Source organism: Alosa alosa, chromosome 7, assembly GCF_017589495.1.
Source record: "Alosa alosa isolate M-15738 ecotype Scorff River chromosome 7, AALO_Geno_1.1, whole genome shotgun sequence".
NCBI lineage: Eukaryota > Metazoa > Chordata > Actinopteri > Clupeiformes > Clupeidae > Alosa > Alosa alosa.
The window spans coordinates 26,736,522-26,760,025 of NC_063195.1; the positions used below are offsets into that span (position 1 = coordinate 26,736,522).

Sequence of the window (23,504 nt, forward strand, 5' to 3'; positions counted from 1 at the left end):
TTTTTTTTTAAATTATTTTGTGTTTGACAGAGCATCAAGCTAATTTCATCCACCTTACCACCCTGTCCACCCTATCTGTAAACTGATCTGCAGTTATTGCTCTATAGATATACATATATAGCACTAGGCCACTACTATTAGTAGAACACAGACATTACTTGAATTTGTACACAGATATCACTGGAATTTGTACTAATTATCATACACCTTATCCACTATATCAAGTAAATGACATGACATGTGATCCATAAAACAGATTTTATTTTACATTGTGTTTCCTTTCCTCTTTCCTCTTCCATCTTAAACAAAGAAAAACATTGCAAGATTGTTAGTAATGTTTGATTAAATAAATTATAAGAGGGCTGTTATGGTGCAATCATTATGACTCATTTACCACTTTTAATTTCCTGTGTGGCGCCCATATTTACCTATGCATCCTCCCATATTTACCTATGCATCCACCCATATTTCCCATATTTACCTATGCATCCTCAAAGAGAACCTTTAGGGAACGCTCATAGAAGGTTAGCTGAAGGTAAAAAAAAGAACCTTTTTAGGAACCTTTTTTGAACGCTCCCCTAAAGGTTCTTTAAAAGTTCAAAATATTTACCTTTAGGGAACCTTTAGGGGAACGTTTCCTAAAGAAAAGTTATTTAAAGGTTCAAATTATTTTACCTTTTAGGAACCTTTTTAGGGAACGTTCCTAAACGTTCCCTAAAGGTAAATATATTGAACCTTTAAAGAATTTTAGGTTCAAAATATTTACCTTTTTAGGAACGTTCCCTAAAGGTAAATATTTTGAACTTTTAAAGAACCTTTAGGGAACGCTCCTAAAGGTTATAATGTTTGCTGGGAAGTTAGTGCCATGAAGCTTAGGCTACATGATTGATATTATGCCTTGGTTTATCAGATTTTACATTTTTTTAATTATTTGTGTTTGACAGAGCATTCAAGTTAATTTCATGGTAGTGTTTGTAATTTACCTAGTTTTAATCTGTAGCCTAACTATGTTTTTACAGGTGTTCCTGGACAGTTTTGAAACCGAGATGTCTGAACGCTCAAATAATCAGCAGTAAAGGTAAATATTCTTCATCCAGGACCTTGTCCCATTACTCTTAAAGCATAACTCAAGCCAAAATGCAACCTAGGTCTTTTTGTGAATGTACCTGAGTCAAACTTTCGTTTGAAAGCATAATTAAGTCAGAAGCGCCACCATTAAGCTTGACTGTATTGTCGTTTCTGGGTCAAATGTCATTTTGAATGGGAGTCGTAGGGGCAGAACTATTTTGATACATGACGATTTTGATTCATGCATCAAAATAATAGGCTAGTGCCCCTACGACTCCCATTTAAAATGCCATTTGACCCGAAAACGATAATACGGTTGTATTGGAAACAAAGGAATCTAAGGTAATCAAATGCAGAAAACAGGGTGGTTGCACTCATATCGGTGCCAAAATGCACAACGCTTTAAGGAAAGACTACCTGGCCAGGTCTACCCATACCAGGATGGCAAACAGATGGTGTCAATACCAATTTGACCCATAAAAAGTAAATGGCAAATAGGTACAGATAATCTGTATTAATCTCATCATTGCCAATGGATTTCTGTGTAAAATATTGTTTATCTTGTAAAATGTTGTCCATCTTCTTTCTGTTCACATACAACAGAGACAAATTCTCTAATACCAAGGTCAATACATTTGACTGCAGTCCAGCCCCCAGGTTGCCACCGAAAACTTTATGCATCTTGGACTGGAAGATGGTGTGCTAGTAAGGAAGCTAGCTACCACAGCCTTTGCCACCACATCTCAGTGTTGGGAGGGAAGTTCACTCACTGCACAACTCTACCAGCTGTACCTTTCCTCCTCAGCCATGATCCGTAACCACCATGGTTTTCTTTCTGGGCCAGAAGACTTTGCAAACAAATAAGCAATAAATGATCATGCATTACAAATTTAGCCATGTTAGACTGTTAAGTTGTTGGCTTGTAGGCTGGGTCTCCAGTAAACAATTTCAAGCTTAGAGGGCAAATTCTCTCACCTAGGAAGGTAAACAACTTTTGTTTTTCATGAAATCTGCATTTTGAATTGATGGTCTACCAATGAGGCTGTAGAGTATCGCTGACACAATAGTGGCAAAAGCACTTGCGCCGATGAAACATGCATTGGTGTATTATATTATATATTATTTCACACACATAGATATTAAATGTGTGCGCTACAAATCTCTCTCTTGGCGTCGCACTCAGAGGAAACTGCTCCCCAAGCATGGAAGAAAATGCTGCGGCGAGGAGGAATCTGACCAGCTCCAAAACAGCCACTTTCGAAAAATCTATGCATGTGAAATAATATAATATGCCCAAATGCATGTTTTATCGCGTTACCACATCCAACTTGAAAAGATATGCTCAAGAGATCCATAACTTTCAGAAAAATGTAACAGAATAGGTAGGAGAGTACTAATAGTACAATTTTAATATTGCTTTATAATGCTTAAAGTATCTTAAGACTATACTTTTATTAACATAACTGCAAACTTTCAAGGCACTTATTGTAGTCAGGAAGTACATTTGAAGTTAATTTAAAATATTACAGAAGCATGCCAAATGAATAGAAATGAGGAGGATAAGAGTGTATTCAAAATACACTACTACACTATTATTAGTTATACTGTAATGCCTTTTAAGTACATTTCCAATACACTTGGGATGTTACAAAATTGTACTGCGACTGTGTTTCGAATGCTCATAAAATCTCTTTTTGTATAATGTACTTAAGAACACTTAAAGTTTGAAAAAAGTTGTTCCATTTTAGTACACTAATTACACTCAAAGTATAGTCAAGTTGGTATTAAGTTGAACTTAATACATAGTTCAATACACTTAATTACACTTGGATTTGACGAAAAAAGTACAAACGGTACTTAGTACACTTTCAAAAAGTATACCTATAGCCTAAGTCATCAATTTAACTTTTCCAAAGACTACCGAAGGTCATAAAGAGTAAGCTACATCAGAATCATTTAACAATATGCTTTGGGACTCACCTGATAACGAATAACTTGGCACTTTAGATCCAACTGGCTTCAGCCCTTGTTATCTCATATGACGAGTCCTTCTGGCTCTGTAGGACCAACGTCTCTGGCATGACTAGAATTTATGGTATCTTTAATTTGGACAAACCTGTAACCTTATACGGACCGTAAACGTATGCATTTTCTGGTCTCTACAGTCCATCTGTCTTGCAAATAAAGTTACAAGCATAGACTGTATAAAATAACGTTAATGTTTGCTCACACCACGTTTTGCTCAAAAGCTGCACAGATCCGCCCACTCCATTTCAAATTCAAACAACCATGTTATTGGTCAACTGGACTGCCTACATTTAACTGTGTTGCCTATAAATTTAACAAAATGCCACATTCATCCTCTCACAACCTCTACTACATCACAAATGTATAGGCTACTACCTTGCTAAGACACAAAATCAACAAAAGAAAAAATATTATTTGATGACCAAAACTGATAGATCAGTGTGTCTAGGCTAGGTTATTGCACATTGCCATCCATGCGGCTGACATATCAGGCCTAAAAGCTACACACAGTATTTTATTAAAGGTGAGATGACTATGAAACTATGCAAACAATGTATTAGGCCTACCAAAAAAATATACTTTCCATAAGTAGACTATATTACAACTCTAAGTATTAGCAATTTAATACACTTAAACTAAATAAACTTCTTTACCATTTAAAATACACTAACAACAAAGTACACTTTTAAAAAGTACATTACAAAAACACTTTGAATATTGCACAATAAGTATATTTAATTTTAGTACACTGAAGTTGAACTTAATAACATCTACTTTGAAGTATACTTTCTAAAAGTACACATTAAACATACTTTACATAAAGTACAAAAGGTGTAAGCATACTTGCTTTATACTTCATGTACTTAAATCATATTCTAACACACTAAAGTATACTACCTTTTTACCTGGAATTAGAACTTCGTGAGCAATTCAACAGAGATAAATGGGTGTGCATTTTGCATTTTTGCAGTCGCAGATCATTTCTTGGGCCTCCCCCACCTCCTCCTAGACACGCCCATGTCCTTCAACCTTCTCTGTAACACACACAAAGTCTTTTTCTCTCTGCCAGGCACCCTGGGTGACATCAGACAGTGTAAACAAAGGCACCAGAACATTTACAGTAATAAAGGACAAAAAAGTCAATGTAAGTTTCACACAACATCAATTTTTATTAACACATAGACATGATCAAAGAAATAAAACAAATATAATATAATAAAAACTTGAAACAAATATAATATAATAAAAAGAGGCATGAAGCAGTCCGAGACTACGGGATTGAACCCCAAATGTACATGATTGGTTAAAACGCTACTCGATTCTGATTGGTTACATACCCGGATACGGCCTTTATTCAAAGATCATGGCGGGTAAGTTGGGGCATTCGTTTTGCGTCCGTCAATTTTTACCGCTAACTGTTGTCAAACGTAACACACAACTATTATAGCAGTTTGTTTACACTTGTCATCTCAAATGCACGAGGGTTTCTACTTGTTTTTCTTCGTTGTTATCGCTTGCACGGCATTACCCATGTAATTTGTGTTCAATAATGTCATAGCTTGTGTGACAAGACATTTCTTCTATTGTTTTTGTGCCACTGTGATACCTACGTTAATGTACTCTTTCGCCATCTATGGGTGTTCGCGTAGCATTGTATGGAAAGGGTGTACAGTAGATTTTGGAAGGAATTTAATTAAGAAATAACATGTTATTTCTAATAGCAATGCTCATTAATAATGAGCCTGTCTGAAAACAAACTACTGAAACCATCATAGAGACTGAAATCGTTTTCAAATAAATAATAAAAGCCTTAAGTAGGCTATACAACTTGTTCTCAAATGGGAAATTAATTTCACTGACTGTAAAATAGAATGGAAAATTATAATAATTTGTCACCATTTCATTAACAATAAATAGGCTATTGAATGGAAGTGCAGGAGGTAGCTTACTTTGTGAAACAAGTAGCCTAATGGCACATTTAAGTCACACACAAACAAAAGTGGTATAAATAGCAGTCAGTCACTTAAGTAAATTAAATAAACCTGAAAAACGCTTTAAGTATTTTGGCAGGCATATCTGTAGGCCTACTAAGAAGTTAGATGTCATAATGCAAGAATGTGTAGTCAGGTTGATATAATATGAAAATTAGTTGCGATCTGCAAACACTTGAGGAATATTTTGCTTTATTTTGTTGGTGTTCTTTATATTGATGTGTGTTTAATTGTTTAATTTCATACTGTTTTTGTGCAGAAAAACGTTGCATCAGTCAAAGTGTGATTGGACCAGAAGATTTAGCCATCGATATCAGTCGGATTCCAAAATTAAAAAAAATTAAGGAAAAGTCGACTTGTACGTATTTTCAATTCTAAACTGACTTGCTTGTTTTAATAATATGTTTTGTTAAGTCCTTAGACAGTTTATCCTTATGTTAAACTGTTGTTTTTAATCAGAAACCATGGATTCCATCCATGTCTGCTGGGAGCTCACACGGTAGGCCCAATATAATTAATGTCATATCAATTGTTATTGATTTCATCTACTTTGATCTACTTTCATTACTACTGCATGAAAGCCTTAAACATATGTTTAAGGCCATATGTTTAAGTCTTTCATTCAGATTGTAGTAAGTAGTACATTTTAGCACTGAGTTTCAGATTTCAGTTTCAAATATACAATTTTCTTTTAGCTGTACAGGCACCTGCCCCAGCACCTGTTCCAGCTGTGCCACTCTCTGCATCTGGACCTATAGGTAATTGAACAGACATTGCATAATAATAAGTTGTATCTTTTTTAAAGTAAAAAAATGGAGGCATTAAGCAGGCCCTAAGAATGTCATGTTGTTATTTGTCAATTCAGTAAAGTCTGGTTCAAAACATTGAAGCCATGGGTAAAATGTCGTAAAAAATTTTCACAATTGCTAAACCACATGTTTTGAAACCTTCCACCCTTTCTTGAAACTGTAAACACAAACCCCCATTCTCAAACTACATTCACAAACCCTCTGACACTTCTTGCAGAACTAGACAATTGCCTAAAATCAGTTTACCTGTGCTCAAAACCAAACAATGTCTTCAGATCATATAAAGCAGTCAAAATGAAAACACTATTAATCAGTCATTACACACTACATCAGTGGTGGGCAGCCGTGGCCTACTTGTTAGTGCTTCGGACTTGTAATCGGAGGGTTGCCGGTTCGAACCCCGACCAGTAGGCATGGCTGAAGTGCCTTTGAGCAAGGCACCTAACCCCTCACTGCTCCCTGAGCGCCGCTGTTGTTGCAGGCTCTGTCATAAATGTTTCTGACTTCAGTGTCATTCATTCATATTGTCATGACAAGATGACACTGTTTGGGTTGTCTTCATTATGACAACCTGACATTAATCAAAGTGAATTTACCAGAAGTTGTCTTGGTCATGACAAGTTGACATAAATGTGTTTGGGATGTCTTGGTATCGGGTTTGTACTGTCATTTTTAAATCAATTGCTAGTTTCCTGTACATGGATTGAGTATTTCACTAAATACTTCTACCATGTGCTTTTTGTGGAGGCTTAATACTTTGGCCTTTGAACCTTACCTCACCATGTGAGACTAAATTGATTTTATCCCTTAGGTTCCGGTTCTGGCCCTGCATGCCTGGATGAGAATGAAGAGGAAGAGGACCACGAATGTATGTACTATAATGTTATTTGAAATTAGATGCATTAACTGTGCATGTCTTTTTTTAATCATTTCATAATCTTTTGTTTGATTTTGATAGGTACAGTTGTGGCAACCTCAGAAGTTGTCTTACTATCTGTAAGTGGAAACATGTTTATGTTATAAGCCATAATTGTTGCATATAATTTCACATTTTATGTACAATAAACCATAACACATTGCTTTGCTTCATCAGTTTTGTGACATCGACCAATATCGGCACGAGCTACTTAGCTCTGAACACATCATGTTATGTGGCCGTGCTGGACAGAGTCAGGTGTATCTCATAGAGAGGTACCATGATGAAACCTTCACCATAGTAAGTTTACCGCACAGTACTAATTTAATATAAGTCTATTGGAATAATAGGTATGTTATTATAGGAATATATGTGGGAATATAAAGTGTTGTGTTTGTTGGTGTGTGTGTGTTTTTCAGACTTCCAAGTATGTTTTTGTGCAGAGGAAGGTGGTTGAATTTGCAGATGGACCAAATTGGTGCCACAGCTGTTCCTGCAATGCTGGAGTTCAGAAGCAGCTTGCAATTATTAAAAAAGCACCATGTTTTTTTCAGGTAAAAAAGCTATAGAGCTATAGTAAGTAGGAGATTAGGTAAATGTTACGCCAGAGTTTTCAATTCCACAAAGACTAATAATACTGTACTTGTTTTTAAAGATTTTAACTGATTTGTTAAGTGTTACTATATTAAATCACTATGATATTCACAATCTAATATGGGTAATATGTACATACTGGAGGATCCAAGTTTGAAAAATTATATGATAAACTTAGGTGTAGCATTTAGGTCTAAGTTTTATAATTTTTTTTATGACAGGGGTATATATGTGGCAATTTGAGACAAAGTGAAGGATTGAAAATTGCTGGAGGATGTCGGAAGGCAAATGTACTTTCCAACATGTATTGTTTTTCTGATTTCTAAGTGTGAGGGAATGTGCCAGCAGTATACCATATGCCATTAGACTTCATCTTTGTCCTTACATGAACAGCAATTAGCTCAATTTCCTCTTCAGTTCTCAACAGATCAGTCTTGCCCTGTTGTGTAACATTGATTAAACTGTTGAGTGTACTGCACTGTCCTGTAAGAAGGGCCAGGTTCCAGGTACAACGTAGTGTGTATGTTTCAACGGCATTTTATAATGTTACAATCCCCTGGTTTTGTGATGGTGTCTTTCTGTTATTCTTGTGGGTAGTGATAATGCATCATAAGTTGACATGTTTTGTATTTTATTTTTAATTGTGATTAATTTCATTTCTACTTCAATGTTTTGTAGATTTTCTTGCCCTCTACCCCAGTTGCATCCATGTCCAAACACTTATTACAATGATCGGGCAGGAATTACGATATGGTATGTGTTTGACCTGTCTGTCTGTTAATGTATGTTACATTGTGTAGAACACTGACAGTCACACTGAATTGTTCAAAAGTGCTTAAATCGCCACTTACATACTATATCTCACTGATAAATGTATTGCTTTCGCAAACAATTGTCAGTAGCAGTAGGAGCAATAATTGTGCTTTTGCCGATGTGCCACCACTGTGCTCTATTATCGCCTTGCTTTTCTCATTTTGTTTGTATGCATGTGATTTTTCTTGGGTTTTGGTTTTGTTGTGTGTTTTTGTATTTTTTCCCATTCTGGGTGTCTGGGATACTCTGCATTCTGCATCACTCCTTGTACAACCACAGACTGCACCTTCTCAATGTTGGTGAGTTCCCCCTGTAAAATCTCGCTGAAATTTGTTTTATTTACATTGTATAAGTTGTGAAGTTTGGTATAATGGTCAGGTATGATTGTGTGTCATCTCTTGCACTTCTTTTAGATTGTTTTAATCCTTCGTCAGGGAGCGTCTCAGTCTACAGTCACCTCAGTCAATTTGAATATCCTTTACCAATATCCTTTACCAATATATTGTCCTATATTGTTGTGTGTGTGTGTGTGTGTGTGAGTCATGTGTGCCTATGTGTATGTATGTTGTGTATAAGATACTGGAAACCTTAATTTCCCTCTGGATGAATAAAGTATCTGTCTGCCTGTGCAGAAAGTTAATGAACTAGATGTACCGCAGAGCGGTACAAAATATGACCGCCGCCCAGTCCAGCACATTTTTTCCACAAAAAGAAATCACGCTGAAAGGCCTATATGATTCTGTCTCACTAAATTGCATTATCCACACTCAATTCTCACTGGTATCTGCTAGACAACAAGTACCAAAACATGATTAGTTCATAGATTTCACATGTAAAATTCATTTTATACAACCCCACCTCCATCTTGCCTGTTCATAATTCTGAGAAATTCTTGATTGTTTGTGTTATGTTTATGTTATGTGTGTGAGTGTGTGTGTGTGTGTGTGTGTGTGTGTGTGTGTGTGTGTGTGTGTGTGTGTGCGTGCTTCTGTGTGTGCCTGCGTATGTGCCTGTGCATGCAAGCGTACATATGTCTACTGTGTGAGTATGTGTCATACCTATGATTACTGTGAATGTATGTGTGTGTGTGTGTGTATCTGTTTGTGCACATGTGTGCACTTGAAATGGGTTAACATGACCCCTGGAGGCAAACATACGGAAAAAAATGGTCATCCTAGGCCCTACAGTTCTCAACATATTCACAGAGAACTGTGTCTGCCTTACCCTCCTTTCGGGGGGTCCAGTCCAGCGGGGGGTTACAGATCGAAACGAAAAATGATGGTTCCATGCTATCTATATGGGGGTACATGCCCACCAAGTTTTGTGTACCCCGGTCTTTCAGTGTCCCGGGAATCCTTGTTGGTGTACGTCACTAAATGTACACATAAATTATTTTATTGTAAGGCCCCCCATGAACGAAAGTACACAAAACTTGGCATGCATACAGAGGGTGTCATAATGATCCTACACTTTCAATTTCGTGCAGTTTTGACTATGTTAGGTCACAGATACCTTCAATTACAACACCTCATTTTTAGGTGGCGCTATACATGAAATGAGTGGTTATGGAATGGGTTGACATGGCCCCTTGAGATCAACATACAAAAAAAAAATGGGCCTCCTAAACCCTACGGTTTTCGAGATATTCACAGAAAACTGTGTCTGCCCTACCCTCCTTTCGGGGGGTCCAGTCCAGCGGGGGGGCTACAGATCAAAACGAAAAACGATGGTTCCATGCTATCCATGTGGGGTTACATGCCCACCAAGTTTCGTGTACCCCGGTCTTTCAGTGTCCCGGGAATCATTGACGGAAATTTGGGCATGCGAAAAAGAAAAAAAAAAAAAAATCTGACTAAACCTATATGACCGCCGCTTCGCTGCGCGGCGGTCATAATAAGTAATGAAACAACCACTTATAAAAAAAATAATTTTCTTATTATAAACCAGTTGCAAACTATTACAAAATGCTTTGTTCATCATTTGTAAAGCATTGTTCCTTTGTTAAATACATGTATCATAAATAGTGTCCATCCCTGTTGATGAGAAATTGCTCTCTTATCAATCTTCTCTGGTGGAAGAGGAAACCAGGTCCTGTCTCTGTGGTCGGTGTAGACGGCATATAAATTGCTGGCTTCCAGTAAGCCTTCTCTGCCACCTGGTGGATGTAGGGAGAAATGTTCATAAAAGAGGCAGGTATAGGAGGAGAGAGATCTCATCCTAGGTCTTCTTGAGTCTAATGGAATATTCAGTTGTCAAACGCTGACCAATCTTTTCTCATAAATGTCTCACTGGGGGAACATGTCCTGTTCATTTTAAGCTCATCTCAATATTAATTTTAGACTCAGACTGAGACTCTTCATCCGTTTGCCCACCATACATATTTGGGTCTATGCATATTCTGACCACTGCATCTCCAATAATTGGAATTGGAAATTCCACCTCTCATTCTCCAAAGTGCACTACCATGATGGCCCACCCTGCATTATTGTCTCCTGTGTGTGTGTCCCTTTCTGAAACTAGTTACTTCACCATCTCCCTAGCCACCAGGGGTGGACAGTAACTAAGAACATTTACTTGATTATTGTACTTAAGAGTCATTGGATGAGAAAACCAGGCAAAGGTCTAAAGATGGGGGTCGGCCAAATCGGCTCATACTTTGTATGTGTGAGAGGTATGTGGAACTATGAACAGCCATATGATTAAAACCCTCCAGCTATATTTCATTACTGTGTTCTGGGGCCCCCCTTGGAGAACCTCGAAAATCAGGCAATTTATCGCTGAAAATTACTAACTGCAATGGCTACCCTTATAATTCTGATAAAGATATGAACATAACTTTTACATTTCGCATAGAGCATGAGTTCCCTAGTTTCTTTAATTGAAGATGAAGCATTGACATTAAGAGGGTGTATAGGGGGTTATCAGAACCACTGAAAGCAGAATTTTCATCTCTCTAAATTTTGGTAATTTTTAAGAGGCATTATTTCACATGCTCAGTGGCTTTGGTGGATGGTTTTACTGTTGCTGGAGAGAGGAACATCTACTGATTCAAAAACAATTGTCGTCTAATTGGGCCACACATAATGCAAGACGTGACAGGAGGGTCACACTGTACAGTAATTGTCAGCATTCAGTCAAGGTCAGTGGTAAATGGGGTCACTATGTCACCTCAGAACGTTAGAATAGAACTTGCCACTGACAGTCTGACACTAGGGAAACACCTTGAACTTTATTAGACCAATAGGACTTAAACTGTGAAGTTTATTGTTACAATGTTTATTATTAGCAATCTTGAGGCAATAGAGACAAATACATACACTTGTGTTTTTTTCACCCTTTATTTTTAATTTGTAGGACAAAGGATGATGGAATACTGTAGTACTGTGTGTGTGTGTGTGTGTGTTTTGGGGGGATGTCTTGAGAGTGAAATAGTTGGGGCAGAAGGAGCTGGTACTGCTGGTGGAGGCGATCCTTTGCGGCTGCCAGAATTCCTTCTTACTTTGGATCGGCGGCTAGATGGAGATTATGGCCACATTTAAATCTGGGCGCTTTTTGCTTTTCATAGGCCTGGTCTCAGAACGTTTTGATTGCACCTCATTTGCAACATTTGAAGATTTGTTTGTAATCCAAAATCAATTGTTGCATTCTTCAGACTTGCATGTTTACTTAATGCAAATTTCTGCAGGAGAAAAAAACACAAAACACTTTACCAAGATATTTCCCCTCTGTATTCTCTCAGGTTTAATAAAAACAACTGATACATTTTCACACTGATAGATAATGATGTAAAATAGAAATGTTTAATGTTCATGGTTTCCACTAATGTTTTGCACCCACCTTTTCTGGCATTTGTTGATAAGGTCCTTGACAGTGACTTGGTCTCTCTGAGGGGCGAACCTGTCCACCATCTTGATAAGGTTAGGGTGTGAAGCCAGGAATGCCAGGGTGTTACGGGCATGGGTTCTGTTTCAGACACAAAATACATCAACACTCATTTATGAGGACATAATAGTCATAAATAATGGCCGCATTAAAGTAACATTATGTAGTAGTTGTACCTTATAATAGCATTCAAAACATATTCTGATGCCACTATGACTTTTTAATAGGGAGAATGGTGTGTCTACTGTCGTTGCATTACGTTTGATACTCATTCATTCATATTCTATGTACAGTATGTACAAAACATACAGTGTTTCCTGGACGTAAACATTTTTCCACTAACTACTTCATTCTAATTGTGGTAAACACACAATTTCAAGTCCACTGCACTGACCATTTATTAATGATTTGGAGAGCTGATTGTTTTGATTTGGTAGCTGATTGGTTAATTTAGAAACAAAAAATAGCACTCCCACCTGACTTCCTGTGCACTGTCAATGGCCAGGCAGCTGATGGAATGGATAAACCGGTCAGTCAAGTCCTTTTTCCCTGACAGGACGCGGGATGCCCCCATGACCTCTGCCAGTCTCTCCAGGAACTGAGCAGTGGTCTTCCTCACGGCCGCATTACGGTGCCTAAGAAAGTAGAGAACCATGACAAACCAAGAGAACCAGAGGAGACAACGAACCACAGAGCCAGGAGAACCAGGTGAAAAAGAGAACCATGTAACAGAGAGAACTGGTTGAGGACCAGTAAAACTGTAGCACAAAGAACCAGTATACAAGGAAGGAGTCTGAAGTGCAGGGTCACCAAGATTCTCTTTCCCCTCACCTGAGTCCTGTGTTGATGAAGGCGTTCATGCTGCGAGAGGGGGTGACGTTGAGCACCATGTACCCCAGTGCCAGCTCCATGTCCTCCCTGATGAAGCCGCTGGCCTCTCCAGCTTTAGGGCAGCAGCGTCTGGGCTGTGCCCTCGGCCTCTGTGTCCATAGCTCGCCCCAGGTGAGCGTGCAGGTGGGCCAGCGTCACCATGGCAACTCGGGACACCATTGAGCGCAGGTTCTTCACCTGGGTGGGAGGGGTGATGCAGAATGATAGGTTACCACTCTGACTTAAAATATCTAATAAAATTACAGCTGTATTCTGTTCACAAAAGTGAATGCCCAGTATGATTATAGATTGTAGTGGCATTAAGAAATGTAAACTCATTGAACTATGTATAGCATCAAAAGTCATTTGAATACACATTCTCTATCTGGTCTGAAACACAACAAATGCATCATGAGCTCCAGCTTGTTTTCCAGCAGAGAGCCTCTGACCTCGCGGTAGACAGCCAGACACACATCATGCAGCCTGGGCAGCAGAACCTCAGCGTGGTGCTGGGACAGAGACCTGATGGAGGTCAGGGCCTCGATCTTCTGCTCCCTAAAGAGAAAACACACTCAACTCAGAGAAACATGAGGATACATAGACTTGACTTTAGCATATAGCCCTAGCATAGGGCAGGCTATCTTCAATGAAGGAACACATTCTTCTAACACACATATGTCATCATGTCTAGACTCTATGATCTTAGCTGAAAGCCTATCATCTGTCTGAAGTCAATATGTTAATGTAACCTACAATATCACAGCTAAAGGCCTGTAAATAAATAAAGGCCTTAGATGTGTTAGCCTAGCCTATTTTAGCTACTGTTTACTCCCACCAGTCGTCGTCTCTGAGCAGCCTGAAGGCCTGCAGGATGGCCTGCTCAGGGCAGGACACAGGGGGCAGTTTGGCCAGCTCTGGGAGCTCCCTGGTCTGCTGGGTGCTGCTTGTTTGCTTCTCCACTATCACTCTCTTCTTCTTCACCTGCTCCCTCACTTCCTCCTTCCCTGCCAGAGACTCCATGGGCTTTTGCTCTGGGAGGTTAAAGGTCAAATGTGTTTGTCTGACATCCTGTCTACACTGGCAAACTATTACTATACATAATTATGTAATAACTGCACTGTGTAAGTAAGCTGTGTTATAACTGTATAACGTGTTCTGTATGTGCTGCTCAGTGATCTCTTTATATTGAACACCTCATGCCCATTTGTAGATTATTTTCATGTTACAACCAAAGCTATATGAGACAATACTGAGTGACTGAGTGTGTGTGTGAGATGGGGTAGGGGTGTGTACCTAACTTTCCTAACTTCACTACTCACCTGTCACAGCAGTGGCCACACTGAGTGATGTTGTTTTCTTGAAGCGGGGCAGTCTGCTGATGAACTGTCTCTGACAGGTTGCCTGGGGTTTAGCTGTCTCTGGGGGGGCAGGGACAGTGGAGGCAATAGGTGGAGTGGAGCTGCCTCTGCCATCTGAGACGTGTTTGAGGACACTGTTGCAACGGAGATCAGTGAGTCTGACCTCCTCAGTGACTCTAAGGGGCTCCTGCATGCACCCCACGTCCTGGGCTTCAGCTTGACCATCGCTGTCATGGTTTCGGTCATGCTGGACAGCTCTGGCACAGCGCCTGGTCCTGATCTTGTTTGGCTTGTTCTGGCTTTCTCCTGTTTCCTCAGGTGGAGCAGGTGCCATGCTGCCAGTAGCAACGCCACTCGGGGCTCTGTCATGATGGAGTGGCTTCAGTGGGTGAGCGCGATCAAGGCCTGTCAACTTCTTCCTGCCTAGGGATCGCAGGGCACCTCGTTTGGGAGCTGCAGAGGGGAATCTGTCACCTACCAACAGCTGCATCAGGACCGGGTCTTGGACCTTGGCGATCGTGGGCAAGGAGGGGAATGATGCGCTGGACCGCTGCTGCTGGGGGGGTGCAGGGCTGATAGGGGGCAACAGCTTGCGCTGGCCAGGCGCTACACAGGCTCTGAGCGGCTGCAGTGAACCGCAGAGCATTGTGGGATTGTGTTCTGGCGGTGACACAGGCACAAAATGAGGATGATGATGAGGATGAAACAGCTGATGCTGAGACTGCAGACAGGAAGGAGGCAACATGTCATCAAACATGTCACACACACACACACAACACTGCATTATCAATGCAAGTGTAATACTATTATGTATCTGTATGAACCATAAACAAAGCAATTTTGTATGTGGTGATCCCTGAAAGTTTCTATAGTTCTTATGGTAACCACTAACCCATAATTATGGTTGAGCCAAAGATTATTTAATATTAGTTACCAGCAGAGACGGGTAACTAGACAATCTTTGGTTACCAGTTTAGGTCATCAAACTAAATTTGACCTTTAACCTTTCTACTTTCTGAAAAAGGTCACTTTCTAAAGTGCGTTAGTAGAAGTGTCATGTATCACAACTTATTATAGGCACCAGAAAATAAGGGATACAACATTTACCTAATATTTACGCTATAAAATGATATGTTCAGCTATAATAAGATTGTTGAGGGAACTCACACACACAGAGGTGCAGTTGTTCGGCATCTGTTTCTTCAGGTGCTGCCGCATTTTGTTAATTATCTCCTGGTTTTGAGCTCGGATTTTATCCAGCTCTCCTTTAAGACTTTGGGAATCCATTGAACTTAAAGCTAATATTTTCACAGACAGTAGCCAGCCTACATTTCCAACTTGGTGATGACAATGAACTGAAATAAACGCCTTGCAAAACCGTGTCAAAGATGGTTATGCAAAATTTGATTTTACAAAATCGAAAAGGATCTACTGAAAAGTAAGTGTGTTTCTTTCTGAGAAGTTTCAACAACTGAAATAGTTTTCCGCCAAGGGTGACAGGAACGCTATTGTGACCTCATAATTGTGACGCATGTATGGTTGCTGGACTGTAGCCTAGCTGGACTGTTGAGGTGCAAATAAATGGGTTGTTGGACTGTAGCCTAGCTGGACTGTTCAGATGCAAATACCGGTAAATTAGTTGTAGTCTTTCGGTCTAGGCCTTAAACTGGTCAGCAGTATAGATAAACTAACCATAACGATCGAAAGCTAAGCTATTTTAAGTAAATGTTGACTCATAAAACGGACCTTCTCTGGCCAACAACTTTAATAAGCCTAATTAATCTTTGATTTGAGTTCAGTGATTTCTGCCTAACCATAGCCTAATTGGCAAAATTATTAGGCCTATACGCTGAGCAGATATTATTCCATTCCAAAACTCAAGTACAGAACAAGAGCAATCAGGCAACTGCAGACCCCATTGCCCCTGTCACACATTTTATCAAAGTAAAACCAAATTCCAGAATCTGATTCGGCATTATCTGATCATGTAGAACCGGAATATGGTTACCCTCTGGTAGTTGCCTTCACAAATTTGCAGTAGGCCTACATCGGGACAGTGGCTTTGAAGTTATGCGAGTAGACAGACACATAGGCTACCTAAGTACTCTCTCGCCCTCTAGTGGGAGATAAGGGTAAAAAATAAGCTTCCACATCTTTTATTATGGTGATTGACGTGGTGATTCACGTGACATGGTGTTTTCGTTGTCCTTATTTGTTACTTGTTGTCAAACACGAGTAACAAATAATTGTATTGACACAATAAAACTTTATTGTATTGTTCAGAATATGAACTTTTATCGAGCATGAAGTTCATCACTCACTTCTTCACAATTTTCATCCAAACATGATAGAGTTCATATGGTGTGACTGTGAGTGAGTCATAAATCTGAATCAGGGTAGGACTATCCATATTTGCCTCCACATGTCAAATTTGCAAACAAGAAAATTCAGGATCTCACCAAATCTTCGTAGAATCTGAGGATAGGACACTGGTCTAAAGTTAAGAGTCCATTCCCATCTGCTGAGTTCGTTGATCCCTAGGTCAGACCAGGCCAGGTCAGGCCTTCTATGTTGATTAACTGCAGAGTGGAGAGCATCCTATCATCCTGTATTACTGTATGGAATGGAAGCTGCTCTGGTGCATACAGGCACTGCAGCATGTGGTTAAGCAGGCTCAGCTCAGCGGACCATCAGCTGCAGCCTACCCACCATTGAGGACATATACACTAGCAGTTCGGCTGTGGCATGGAGGGAGGGTTTTGCATATGTGCTAATGTGCTAATATAGCATGCAAACAGTGAGGCAGAAAGACAGTGGTAAAAAGTGTCTAGTGGACAGACAGTATCCAAACGTGGAGGGGGTGAAGAGGCAGACAGACTATGCAGAGAAGTCTATCTCTCATCTTCCCTTAAGTGAAGCATTGAACAGTTCAATGGCCCTGGCGACAAATGACTTCCTCAGTCTGTCTGTTGTGCAAGGCAGTGAGCGAAGTCTCCAGCTGATCAGTCTCTTCTGCTTAACAATAGTGCTGTGGAGTGGGTGACACTCATTGTCCAAGATGTTGATCAGTTTGTTTAGGGTCCTTTTGTCAGATATTGAAGTGATGCACTCCAGTTCAGCTCCCACTACAGAGCCAGCTTTCCTTACCAGCCTGTCAATTCGCTCCGCATCCTTCTTCTTTGTGCTTCCTCCCCAGCATACCACTGCATAGAAGAGGACGCTGGCAACAACAGACTGGTAGAACATCCTGAGGAGCTTGCTGCACACATTGAAGGACTGCAGCCTCCTCAGGAAGTACAGCCTGCTCTGCCCTTTCTTGTAGCATCAGTGTTGGCTGACCAGTCCAGTTTATTGTCCAGGTGGAGACCCAGATACTTGTAGGTGCTTACCACCTCCACATTGACCCCATCAATGGGGACTGGTAGCAGACTGGGCTTAGACCTGCGGAAATCCACCACCATCTCCTTTGTCTTTGAAGTGTTGAGTTGAAGATGATTGAGTTTGCACCATTGCACAAAGTCCTCCACCAGGCTCCTGTACTCCTCCTCCTGCCCGTTCCTGATACACCCCACAATTGCAGTATCGTCAGAAAACTTCTGCATGTGGCATGACTCGGTGTTGTAGCAGAAGTCAGATGTGTACAGGGTGAACAGGACTGGAGAGGGCACAGTTCCCTGTGGCACTCCGGTGCTGCTGATCAGTGTCAGAGAGAGAGTTCTTCAGTCTGACGAACTGTGGTCGCTCGGTCAGGTAATCTGTAATCCAAGTTACCAGGTGAGCATCCACACCCATCTGCAAGAGCTTGTCTCCCAGTCTGAGGGGTTGGATGGTGTTGAAAGCACTTGAGAATTCAAAGAACATGATTCTCACAGCACTTTTCCCCTTATAGGTGGGAATGTGTCCTGTGTAGAAGATAAGTGATGGCATCGTCCACGCCCACTTTCTCCTGGTATGCAAACTGTAACGGGTCTAGTGCAGCCACTAGCATGACTAAATTTTGCTCCTACACTCAAATGTAGGAATGACAGTAAAGCTGAATCTCCTTAAACACCAATGTCTGCATTTTCCATTGTTCTGCATTACAATCAAATATCCCAAGTCATGCTGTTGGTTTGCCACTCTCCAGAAATACAACTAACTTCTAGTGAAGTGTGAACATGCACAGAAGATGTGGCTGGTATAGCAATATTTAACTCATTTACTACAATCAAAACTACAGACAGCAAGAATTTATTTCTAATAAGGTTTGCAAGAATGAATTTAATATTGGAATATTGATAAATTGGAATATTTTCTAGATTTTTTAATCTAAGTCGGTTGCAACACAACTCAATCATTTCCATGCCTCATATTTGAAAAAATAGCAAAAACGTTTGTTCAGCCTTATATGCCACACTTATCATCAACAAATGTAAACCAACATCACAGCCAAATTCTTCTTATTATATGCTTATATACAAGTTCTTATAATATTGAACTAGCAAAGCCATATTGTCTGCTTCTATGCAACGAGCTGTCAGAAGGGTTCATCTATCCAGATTAAGGCCAAAGAATATTTGCTAGTTTAGGTGTCATCCACCTTAGAATTTGCCTGGAGGCCAGTCCGGATTGACCACGCCCACAATATAAGTTTGGGAAATTCTGAATATAATTGAATCTGGCTACGTCAGGCTATGAAAAAAAAAATAGGTAGTGACATTCATCATTTTAACTAGTAGGCCTAACAGTTATGACACACAGAAAAAAAACATTTATGTTCTAAAATAATTTAAAAAAGTATGACATACATGTTTATGAAATACCGAAATGTTCTGTCCCTTTAAGTTGACAGGTCAGAGAGAATTCTATTACATTCATACCTGCCAACACCTGTTTCTCCTGTGGCTGTTACATTTCCCGGAAAACTCCCATAACTTTATTATGAATATCACACAATGTACAGTTAAACAAATTCAGTAGCAACAGATGGGGCAGTGAAAAATAATTTATTTTTGTGTCTATTTAGGCCTACATTGCCAGTGTCATGAAAATTAAAAAGACAAATATAATCTTAAATATACTTGTAATCTTAAATAAATCTAGTCAGACACAAGGAAGCTCATACTAAAGGCCACACGTTCATGTTAAAAACACGTTTCAGCATGAGCGCATATCCTGCACAAACTGACAAATGGTGCTGCTAAGGCCGCTCAGATGTTTTTTTCAGATCTCTTCCAGGATGCCGCCTCTGTTTATCTTTACATTCATTGCGGCCAGATCTGCTAGGTGGTCGATCTTGTTTTTGTCCCTGTAGATCATCTGGAAGGTGGTGTATTCCTTCGACTCTTCTGTAATGGTGGATTCATCTGTAGGGTTGGCATGAGGAAGCCATGAAGAGAATGGAAATGTGAGAGTAGAGTTCAGAGAAGGAGACAGAGTAGGTAACATGTTTAAAAAATAGGAATACTACTAAAATATGACAATATTAACATTCCACTCACTTTCACAATTATCGATGTTGAAGAGGGGGATGTGGATTATAGTTGGCTTGCCCTCTTCCTCAAAAACATAGAAGGAGTCTGGGTGGTCTGGGTGCAATTTTGCAAAGTCTATTTTGGGGAAAGGCCTTTTGTTGGCGGCTGCATAGTCACTGGCCTCCTTCAATGTCTGAACACAAACATACACATCAGCATGGATATAACTGAACTCAGAACACAAGTGATGAAGTGGAGGAAAATGTTATTCAACACAATGCAGTATTCATCCTGTATTGTTCTTACAATCACTAGCCTATCACAAATAATTTAAGGATGTTTATTTGTAGTTTTACATAATTTAACCTTCTTAAAGGAAGTAAAATATCAGTATGATCTTCGATACATCAGGGAATCACAGTAGAGGATTATAATCTCAAATTGGGATGATGTGCAGTTGTTCAATAGGTACATCATATATTTGCTGTTCATGTACTGAGATGATTGCATTGGAATCGCGTATGCAGGGATAGGGATTTTTCCTTACACCAAAGGGATCATCCATACTGAAGTCAAAGGACAATATGATGTCCACATCCCTCGCCTCTCTCAGCACGGATGGATACGGAGAGTTCAGGAAGAGCCCAGCATCTATCAGGTGCATCACATCCTTCTTGCTCATGTCCTCTGGAACCTTGGGGTCTGCACATAACCAGTAACCCCAGTAGTGTAAGCACACAATGTTGATAAAGATAGAATTTTACATGATCTCTTTTGAAAATGCTCCTCTGAAATGATTCAGTGTGGAGGACTTTTACCGTGGAATTGGTTGAGGAAATTAGCCACGTTTCCAAATTGCCATTTATAGAATAATGGCAAGATGTGTTTAATGACCCACCACACTGAAAGGGAAAAATGAATCAGGGTCAGTGCTATCAAATGGATTACTCATCGTAGTGCTACTGTATATCAGATTCAGATTTGCTTTATGTTAACCCCTAATTCTCTGTTTGAACATTCTAACAGAAGTCTTACCATCAGTTACAATGTTGTTAAACTTGTTCAACTCCTGGCCCCACTGCTCAGATGATCCTATGAGTTCTTCAAAGATATTCTCCATGTGCTTTTTTTTTTTCTCCTGGTCATTCATGTCTGTCCACATCTCATAATCCAGTTCAAGGAGCGTGGGGCTGAATTTCCCATAGTCCTCTAGATGGCAGCAGAGAAGTCTATGAATCCCTTAAATATAATCATTACACCTGTGGAGTCTAGATAAAAGTAACTGGAAGAATATTCAAGATGGCTGAATCGATGTGTTTTCTTTCGACATCTAGCTTTCACAAAAGTACAACGTAGCTCAATTCTAATTCACATTGTGGTCCATCTTTTTCTAGGGGAAAGTTTCTTAGAGTACTTAGAGTCGTACGTAGAGTTTCTTACATAAAAGGACCAGGCAACTCTTCTTTTTCCCAAAGTGCTGCCTTAACCACTCATTTCATTTTCTGAATCTTTGGTAGAGCTTGCCACAAATTAATGTCTTTCACAAGATGGGTTTTTCAACTGAACACACCCTTTTATCATCTCCAATCATACCCTTAGTGCGCATATGACACTTTGAGTTTTGCCTTTTAAAGAATCATTTTGACCCACAATCAATCTTGATTGGCCAGGGAACCAAATCCAAAGCCTCTCATGCAGTCTACCGCTGAAACTGAGGAACTGAAACCATGTGTCACAACCACACCCACACCTGCTGACACTCTACCCCATCAATGCTCCTGCTCAACTGAGTTCTAATGAACATTATTGCCTTTGTGTTGCTAAACCTTTATGTTTGCTACCTTTGAGCATATGTGCTCAGTTTCTATGTTTGTTGACTAGTGTCATCAACTGTCCTCACTTAAACCGTGTCCTGCACTTGCATCCAGTTCTCCTCACGTTTCATTTCACCATGGTTACTGTACATGCACATGTGACTCTGGGATCTGGGTATTCAGTTCATTGTCATGATGAATGAATAGAAAAACAAATGCAATTGAGCTAACAGACATATTTTATGAACCTGAACAAAATATTGTGCCATGCTGTCATTCCTTCCGTCATGTCCACAGAAGCAGAATATAAAAAAAAACCTGCTTTCTTACCACCAAGAAGAATTTTCAAGTAGCCCAACACTTCACGGCAGCGCTCCACATCATCCATGCTCTCCACCAACTCAACCAGTGCCATTAGAATCTGAATCACACCTTAGTTAAAGCAAACATAAAAAAAACACCCATAGTGTTAATTACCTCAACATCCACATTTTTACTGTAGTATGTTAAAGGAGAAGTCCGGAGTTTTTTTAGATCTCAGATTGTCAAGGTCAGAGTGTAGAACTAGGTAGCACAGTTTTTTTTTGTTTGTTTGTTTCTTTCTTTTCGTACCGACAGTACTCGGTGACCTCGTCAAACTGAGATCTATCTGAGATCTATCAGTCAGAACTGAACCCGTCCACATGGAGACGCTTTTTGGGTTAAACGCACTCCAAACGATCGTCCAAATGAATCCTGTAAATGCACTGCCTGAAACCGCACTTTTTTGAAACCTGGTCCCAGGGTGGAAAAATCTGAAACCGTAGCCCTTGTGAGTTCGTTTGGACGGCGAAACCGCATACTTGCGTAGGCTATTGATGATGTCATCGCCACACCTCAGCTGCCCTAGACTTGACACAAGTTTATAGTATTGCCTAACAATAGTTTTCTTACATGACATTACCTACGATTACACTCAGTAGAATAAATATCACAACTGGTGCTGCGCAGCGCCGATAGCTTATGACTTGGTGGACTGAACAGTGTTTTCCCGGTGTTTTTTTGATGCATTCTAGCTACTGTCAGTGACGGAGAGAACTAGTCAGAAGTTATTGGAAGTGCGGTGTAAGTTTAAATTAATTTGTGCGTAGTGCCGGTTTCATTAATTTATTTTACATGTCTTACAACATAAATAATATACAAAGACACCTAGAACTCATGTTAAGCCGATGGTAGAGCACTAAATGCGAATGCGCGATTTGATGCAGGCAAACAACAACTGTTACTAACAAAGGTATTATAGCAATATTATAAATGTGGCGACGGAATAGCCTAGAACTTGGGTAGGCCTAGCGTTTAGTAGCCTATGCACTTGCAGTGATAAAGCCAAATAAAGGATGGGACTGCACCCTTCACAAACAGTAAAATTGAAGTTTATTAGTTTTACAGTTGACTACAGTTGACAGTTCACTTTCAGTCCACACAAACAATTCTGGTTTTCTTTGTGCTAGCCATTTTTGTCGTAAAGAAACAGTGCCACCTATAGACTTGGGATATGAAGTGTTGAGTCGTGTTGAGATGGATGCGTTTGGACGCAAATATTCTTGATACGGTTCCAGGGAAGACGGAGGAAAAAAAGATCAGTTTGGTACGTGTGGACTAGGCCTAAGATAGGCTTAAAGTTAACATGCATGAGTCCAGCATTGATATTAGTGACAATGGACAGTCTATAAGCATTGCAGGTTACTCTTAGGCCATTCACATTCACAGAAAGTGCTACATACCTCCTGTTGACGTTAAGTTATCCTCTTGCAACCCTGTCCGACATAAGAAGATAGTGAGACAGGAAGATATGGAGCCGGGGAGGTGGGGGGGTGCTCTCTGTTGTTTTGCTGGTGTTTTGTTCAAACATCAATGTCATCCAGAATT

The 23,504-nt window shown here is 39.9% G+C and overlaps 1 protein-coding gene and 1 long non-coding RNA gene across 2 annotated transcripts; one reads left to right on the forward strand and one right to left on the reverse strand.

Annotated features, from left to right (window-relative positions):
• Positions 1-2,009: 2,009 nt before the first annotated feature.
• On the forward strand, positions 2,010-5,411 carry LOC125297153. Its single transcript, XR_007193962.1, has 3 exons — positions 2,010-2,051; positions 4,166-4,240; positions 5,347-5,411. It is a non-coding gene; the product is annotated as an uncharacterized LOC125297153 (long non-coding RNA).
• Positions 5,412-11,631: 6,220 nt separating this feature from the next.
• LOC125297094 lies at positions 11,632-15,200 on the reverse strand. Its single transcript, XM_048247260.1, has 7 exons — positions 14,291-15,200; positions 13,807-14,002; positions 13,421-13,526; positions 12,933-13,169; positions 12,578-12,736; positions 12,057-12,182; positions 11,632-11,898 (listed from the first exon to the last, which is right to left on the reverse strand). Exons 1-4 carry the CDS (start codon positions 15,111-15,113, stop codon positions 13,047-13,049), a joined length of 1,248 nt encoding a protein of 415 aa, XP_048103217.1. The 5' UTR covers positions 15,114-15,200; the 3' UTR covers positions 11,632-11,898; positions 12,057-12,182; positions 12,578-12,736; positions 12,933-13,046.
• Positions 15,201-23,504: the final 8,304 nt, after the last annotated feature.

Bases quoted from the DNA above. Each gene is read 5' to 3' on its own strand.
- LOC125297094 (XM_048247260.1), bottom strand. From the start codon at position 15,113: ATGCAGTGTTGTGTGTGTGTGTGTGACATGTTTGATGACATGTTGCCT. The intron at 13,527-13,806 runs GTGGGAGTAAAC...TTTTCTCTTTAG, and splicing joins CTGCTCAGAGACGACGACTG to GGAGCAGAAGATCGAGGCCC. The intron at 13,170-13,420 runs GTCAGAGGCTCT...CCTCCCACCCAG, and splicing joins GTCTGGCTGTCTACCGCGAG to GTGAAGAACCTGCGCTCAAT.